Consider the following 7,343-nt stretch of genomic DNA (forward strand, 5'->3'; position numbering starts at 1 on the left):
AGTAGAGACGGGGTTTCACCATATTGACCAAGATGGTCTCGATCTCTTGACCTCGTGATCCACCCGCCTCGGCCTCCCAAAGTGCTGGGATTACAGGCTTGAGCCACCGCGCCCGGCCCAATTTTTGTATTTTTAGTAGAGATGGGGTTTCACCATGTTGGCCAGGCTGGTCTCGAACTCCTGACCTCAGGTGATCCACCCACCTTGCCCTCCCAAAATACTGGTATTACAGGCATGAGCCACTGTGCCCAGCCTCTGAGTGACTTTAAATTAATTTGAGTGAACAACCTTAGAACCAAAGAACTTTTGCTAATGACCAAAAGAACTATAAATAAATCTTTTACTGTTTTTTGTTTGTTTTTTGAGATGGAGTCTCACTGTATCACCCAGGCTGGACCCAGGCTGCAGTGTAGTGGCGTGACCTTGGCTCTTTGCAACCTCTGCCTCCCAGGTTCAAGCAATTCTCCTGCCTCAGCCTCCTGAGTAGCTAGGATGACAGGTGCATCACCATTCCTGGCTAATTTTTGTATTTTTAGTAGACACAGGGTTTCACCATGTTGGCCAGGTTGGTATCAAACTCTTGACCTCAAGTGATCCACCTGCCTCGGCCTCCCAAGGTGCCAGGATTATAGGCATGAGCCACCATGCCTAGGCTACAAGGTGTTTTTTTAATTGGCCAGATATGGTGGCTCATGCCTGTATTCCCAGCTACTCGGGAGGCTGAAGCAGGAGGATCGCTAGAGCCCCGGGGGTTAAAACTGCAGTGAGGTATGATCACACCGTAACAATTAAAATATGCTTAATCCCCGCTGGATGTGGTGGCACATACCTGAAACTCCAGCTACTCAGGAGGCGGAGGCAGGAGGGTCACTCAGGCCCAGGAGTTTGAGATTGTAATGGTGCCATAATCGCACCTGTGAGTAGCTGCTGCACCCAGCCTGGGCAGCATAGAAAGACCCTGACCCTCAAAACAATTTTTTAAAAAAGGAAACTATGGTCATCAGCATCAGAGGACTGTGGTTCCCAAGAGAAGAGACAGTGAACTGGCCCAGCGCCCATCCTGGCGTCCCACCTGGGAGTGCCCTTCAGATGGTGGCGCAGGAGAGGAACCTGGGCAGAGCAGGGCGTCTTGCTAAGTCAGCCAGGCAGAGGTTAGCGCTGGGGAAAGAGGCTCAGCTCAAATGCATGGGGTAAAGTTCCAAAGAAGAGGGAGCTACATAGAAAAATCTACTAAAAACACAGAAGAAGGTTATCAGCGTGCTCCCCTGCCTTGTTTTCACTTCTAATCATTTCTCATGATTCTCCCTTTATGCTTATGTTTCTGAGCTAGCACACACACACACGATTCCCTGCTTTGTTTACACACAAGGAAGCTCCGCACGGTGCCCTGTTCTCATCAACCACGTCGCTTGGTGATCGCTCCGCTTTGCATACAGAGCACCTTCTACCCTTGTTAAGCCACTGAAGAACTTATTAAGTCAGCAGCTTCTCTTCGTGCCCTTCCCACTTATGCCACCTCCGGTTAGTGGCACAGCATCAGGAACGAACCACAGGCTAAGCCAGGAGCTATGGACACAACTCTGGACAAGTTTGCTTCCTAAATCTCGGTATCGCCTTCCATAAAATGAGAATTCCAGTGCCCTCCTTCCTCACAGGGTGGGGTATCATACATGAATTAGATAAGAATGAAAGCATCTGGCAGAGGCATAAAAGGGGATTCGCATTCCAAGTCCCCGTGACTGCTCTCAGTCTGCTTAGACGCCTGTCTTCTTCTTGGCAGAAGCTGCTTTGACCGTGCATATGCGCTCTACTAGACTGTAAGACCCTTCTTTGCTGAGAAAACTCACTTGAAAGAAGCTCTCTTCCAGCGTTGCTTGTGAAGCTATGTGTGAGCACAAGCACGCAGCTCGGCAGTGCAACCATCCTTGCATTCTGGGTATGACTGTCCCTCGGAGGAACCACGGTGGAGTATGCACCCGTGCTGCTGACAAGGAACCTGCTCAAAGGGGCCCTCCCTGTCCACTGTTACAGGGTCTGCAAGTAGCCATCTGCACCCTGCTCTGTGACACATGCTATGTCACAAGAGGAGAGCACCAGGGGCAGCATGACAACGTTTAGAGGGGAATAGAATCTAAAAGGGGATAAAGCAGGCGGTGGGTCAACAGCAAGAAACAAGAGAGAGAAAATGTTCTGACTTTGTGTTTACTTCAATATGCTTCCAGGCAGGGCACAGTGGCTCGTGCCTGTAGTCCTAGTGCTTTGGGAGGCAAGGCAGGAGGATTGCTCAAGGACAGTGGTTTGAGAAGAGCCTGGGCAACATAGCGAGGTCCTATCTCTACAAAAATACAAATAAAAATTAGCCGAGCACGGTGGCGCACACCTGTGGTCCCAGCTACGCAGGGAGGATCACTTGAGCCCAGCAGTTCAAGGCTGCAGTGGGCTGTGATTAGATTACTGCACTCCAGCCTGAGCAACATAGCGAGACCCTGTCTCAAAAAAAAAAGGCTTCTAAAACTCAATCATTAATTGGAAATTATAACCATCTCTGCTTCTTGCCTAAACACAGGGGAATGATCATGTTAATAGTATTTCATTGTTTTAAAGCATTTTTCTTTTTTTTGTTGTTTCCATTCTCTGTTAAGTACTAAATCCATGTTCTGCACCCAACCTCCTGTATCCAAGTCCCTCTAACGAAGTCTACCCGTTACATGCGAAAGCCTTGCTCACTTACCACGATCATCAAGGAGAATATTCTCAGGCTTTAAGTCTCTGCAAGGAAAGAAACAACAAAAGCCTCAGTTACTCAGAAGTTGGCACTGTGACTCCTGAGTTCCCAGCAGGAACAGCCGGCCGCGAGCAGGGGCGGTGAGCGAGGGCCAGGATGGCACAGAACAAAGCCGACCTTCACGAGTCACGGCAAACAGGCTTTAGCAGTCACATGGCAGGACGAGAATTTTACAAAATCCATCTCAGCAAACAACTTACATACAACGACAGTGTAAAATGAACTGCTTTGCGTAGTTATACAGATCTGAAGACATTTCAGTGATTAAATACGCACTCCAGTAGCAAGGAAAGCAACTAGTCTGTAATGAACGTGGCTCAATTTCTCTTATTAATATATTTTTAAGAGTTCCCCAAACTGAAAAGTCTCCATATCAGAATGCCTCAAGCTGGGTGCAGTGGTGTGTACCTGTAGTCCCAGCTACTCAGGGGGCTGAGGTGGGAATATCACTGGGGCCATCGGTCATTCATTCAACAAGTACTTAGTGATAACTGCTGACGGTGAGTCCTCTGGACACAGTGGTGGACGGGGCAGACACGGTCCAGCCCCCGCCAAGTGCAGGCGGGTGAGCCAAAGCTTACATGAGAAAATCCAGCTCACCTTGAGACATAGTCACCTGTGAAGTGTGATTTACTCCAGGAGTAACATAAGAATCAAATCTCCTACGGGTGTGTTCCATGCTCCAGTGCCACCAGACTCTTACGTCTAAGCAATGGCAACAAGGCTTCCTCACCTCAGGCGAGGAGCTCTGTCTCCAGAGGCCTCAGAGCCAGGGCAGCAGTCCGCCCCTGCTCAGTGCTCAGCCCCACTGCCGAGCCTGGTCCCCGGTCCTTGAGAAAGATGCATCCCATACTGGCTACAGGACATATATGATAGGGAGAAGCTGAAGGTCCATCAGAATAGGGAGAAGTGAGATCAAAGACTCCCAAGAAGCTCACTGCCTGGCGTGACCAGCTGAGCAGACAACATGGGGAGCACTACGGGATGTGGAGGAGGAGCCCATGCTCGGGCTCATACCCTCATGCTGCATGGGCTAACTCTGTGTGGATGAGCAGGAGTCTCTCAGAACGACAGGAAGAGTGGCACCTTTTGCAAAGGTGCGGCGAGGTGAGGACACCTGAGTGGCTGAAACCCTCGCATGATGAGGCCAGGGGATGCCTGTGTGGGAGCAGGAGGGCCCGCGGCTGGAGGGCTCAGCACGGAGCTGTCTCACAAAGGCCATGAGAGCCAGGCTTACAAGGTGGCAAGGCAGACACCATCAGGTCCCATGCCAGGCCCCCTTCCTCTGGATGTCAGAATCCAAGGGTACTCGAGTCCCTGATATAAAATGGTGTCGAATTTCCATATAACCTACACACATCCTCCCAAGTACTTTAAATCACTTCTAGATGACACATACTACCTGACACAATGTAAATGACATGTACATAGTTATTATACTGTATTGTTAGGAAATAGTGACAAGAAAAAAGTCTACATGTTCGATACAGATGCAACCATCCTTTTTTTCTGAATGTTTTCTCTTTTTTCCCCTTTCAGCCTGTTGAGAAGGATTTTCAGAATAGTTTTGATTCGCAGCTGGTTGAATGCACAACACAGAACTCATGGATATGGGGGACCCACTATGACTGGTAGATGAACCCACAGAAGCGAACACATAAAACTGCCCAGGGAGAGTGACTGAGAAGAGACTCAGAACTCCAGCATTCAAGGGCTAGGAAGAGGAGCTGTTTCTCCTAAAACTAAATATATTGATTACACTAAACTAGTAAGTTTAATTGAATTTTCTTTACTAAATTCTAAGATGCAAAAAGAAACTGCTATTTCAAGACATTAAGTTGTTATCTTATATGGCAGGACGTAATAGCTCCTTATCAGAATGGTCAAAATACCTAAGAACCTTAGAAATGTGTTCTTCTCACACTTACATGAGTAGCACTACCTTTAATTGTGATCAACTTAACAAGTAAAAAACAAACTTCTCCTTCAAAAAGACAATTTATTAGAGATTTAGGCCGGGCACAGTGGCTCACACCTGTAATCCCAGCACTTTGGGAGGCTGAGGCGGGTGGATCACCTGAAGTCAGGAGTTCGAGACCAGCCTGGCCAACATGGTGAGACCCTGTCTCTGCTAGAAATACAAAAAGTTAGCTGGCCATGGTGGTGGGTGCCTATAGTCCCACCTACCTAGGAGTCTGAGGCACGAGAATCGCTCAAACCCGGGAGGTGGAGGTTGCAGTGAGCTGAGATCGCACCATTGCACTCCAGCCTAGGTGACAGAGTGAGACTCCATCTCAAAAACGACAACCACCACCACCACCACCACCCAGGGCCCTCTGACTGACCATATTTCCCATAGTGTAAGTGACCACCCCTATGAATCACCATCCAGGGGCTCTGAGCTGCTCTCCTGCGTAGCCTGGAAGCAACCAGTGTGAGCCAGGGAAGCCCAGCGCTGGGAGAAACCTGCTCCAAGGCTTGCAGGCTCCATTAGGCAGCACCATTCTTACCTGTATACAATTCTTTCCCTCTGTAAATCTTCCAAGCCGCAACACAGCTCTGCAGCATAGAAAACAGCTCTCTGCTCATCAAAGCCGGGATTGCCCAGGTTGTAAATGTGAAACTTCAAATCCCCTCCATTCATAATGGTGAGCACCAAGCACAAGGCATCTTTGGTTTCATAAGCGTAGGCTAAACTAACCTAAAGACAGCAACATCATAAAAACAGAACACGGACAAGCTCATTCATTGGTGATTTCCTCTATTTGCTAACAATATGCAAATAATCCTTGTTAGGTTTATAATCAGAACATGTGAATACTATGTTTCAGAGAAATGTACACATCACGTGCCTCTTGGACCTTAGCATACTGAAGATTTAACCGCAGCTGGGTAGCAAAAAGAGAGAACTTTCTAGAGCTAAGCGAAGAAGTGGTGAAACTTTACCACGATACTTGGGATCATGACTCCTCTGTGCTGTGCTCTCATCACTCGAGCCCAGGTGATCCACGGGCCTCAGCCCCCCAAAGTGCTGGGATTACAGGCGTAAGCCACAGTGTCTGGCCTTTTTTTTTTTTTTAACTTTAAGTGCCAATGTCCTGATCTTTTTCTTTCAAATTTTTTTTTTTTTGAGACGGAGTTTTGCTCTTGTTGTCCAGGCTGGAGTGTAACGGCGCAATATTGGCTCATCACAACCTCCGCCTCCTGGGTTCAAGCAATTCTCCCGCCTCAGCCTCCCAAGTAACTGGGATTACAGGCATACGCCATCGTGCCTGGCTAATTTTTGTATTTTTAGTAGAAAAGGGGTTTCTCCATGCTGGTCAGGCTGGCTTTGAACTCCTGACCTCAGGTGATCCGCTCACCTTGGCCTCCCAAAGTGTTGGGATTACGGGTGTGAGCCACCATGACTGGCTGTGTCTGGCCTTTTTTTTTTTTACATTCAAACTGCTACTGGATGCCCTTTTTTTAAAAAAAAAATTTTTTTCTGCAGAGTCCAGGCACAGGAGTAGTCATGCTTATAATCCCAGCACTTTGGAAGGCCAAGGCAGATGGATCATGAGGTCAGGAATTTGAGACTAGCCTGGCCAACAAAGTGAACACCCGTCTCTACTAAAAACACAAAAAAATTAGCTGGACCTGGTGGCAGGCGGCTGTAGTCCCAGCTCCTCAGGAGGCCGAGGCAGGAGAATCGCTTGAACCCAGGAGGCAGAGGTTGCAGTGAGCCGAGATCATGCCACTGCACTCCAGCCTGGGCGACAGTGTGAGACTCCATCTCAAAAAAAAACATTGTAGAGATAGGGTCTCCCTATGTTGCCTTAAACTCCTGGGCTCCAGTGATCCTTCCACCTTGGCCTCCTCCCAATGTGGTGAAATGACAGGAATGAGCCGCCAAGCCCAGCCGAACGTTTAAAGCAACTCCCAGGTAAGTCCATTGTATGAAAGATTTCCATGTAATTGTGTGTGAAACTGACATATCACACACACACCGTGCTATTAAACTCAGATACCAGCTGTAAAGGTAAACGGTTTGGGAACATTCGTCCCCCAGCACAAAGCAGCTAACCTTAGGGCTAAGAAGCAAACAGTCTCAAGGAAAGAACTCTAACACTACAAATGATTTTATAATTATTGTTCACACTCTCCCTTCAGCCAGTCTTCATGCTTTAGCAGCTGCTGCAGGAGATGTGTAGCTAGGTAGAGAGACACTGGGTTTGGAGAGGAGAACCACACGACACAAGGCACACATCAAGCCTGGAGCCGCTTCCCTGAGCTCATACCAGTCCACCTAGTGCTCTGTCCTTCCCGGAAACAGTGAAGGTGGAATGGGAGGCTTCATACAATTGGGATATGCTAGTTGAGGGCCTAGCGGTAAACTTCCCAGAAAAAAACAAAAGACAGAAAACAAATTGAGGCCAGAGAGAGGAGGTCCATGTGAGAAGAGGAGCTAAAGAAAGTACCCTCAGCCGGGCACGGTGACTCACGCCTGTAATCCCAACACTTTGGGAAGCTGAGGCAGGTGGGTCACTTGAGCCCAGGAGTTCAAGACCAGCCTGGGTAG

At 48.4% G+C, this 7,343-nt stretch overlaps 1 protein-coding gene across 8 annotated transcripts in view; it reads right to left on the reverse strand.

Moving 5' to 3' along the window:
• Window positions 1-7,343, reverse strand: part of GRK4 (G protein-coupled receptor kinase 4) — a 64,295-nt gene that overhangs the window by 16,332 nt on the left and 40,620 nt on the right. For all 8 annotated transcript variants that reach the window (XM_037733392.1, XM_017514289.1, XM_017514288.1 and 5 more), the window contains 2 exons: window positions 5,296-5,486; window positions 2,732-2,769 (listed from right to left, as the gene is read on the reverse strand). In XM_037733392.1, the coding sequence (XP_037589320.1) occupies window positions 2,732-2,769; window positions 5,296-5,486 (229 nt within the window). The remainder of the gene's footprint in view (window positions 1-2,731; window positions 2,770-5,295; window positions 5,487-7,343) is intronic.

The sequence above is a fragment of the Cebus imitator genome, unplaced genomic scaffold (genome assembly GCF_001604975.1).
Source record: "Cebus imitator isolate Cc_AM_T3 unplaced genomic scaffold, Cebus_imitator-1.0 Scaffold522, whole genome shotgun sequence".
In the NCBI taxonomy this organism is placed as follows: Eukaryota; Metazoa; Chordata; class Mammalia; order Primates; family Cebidae; genus Cebus; species Cebus imitator.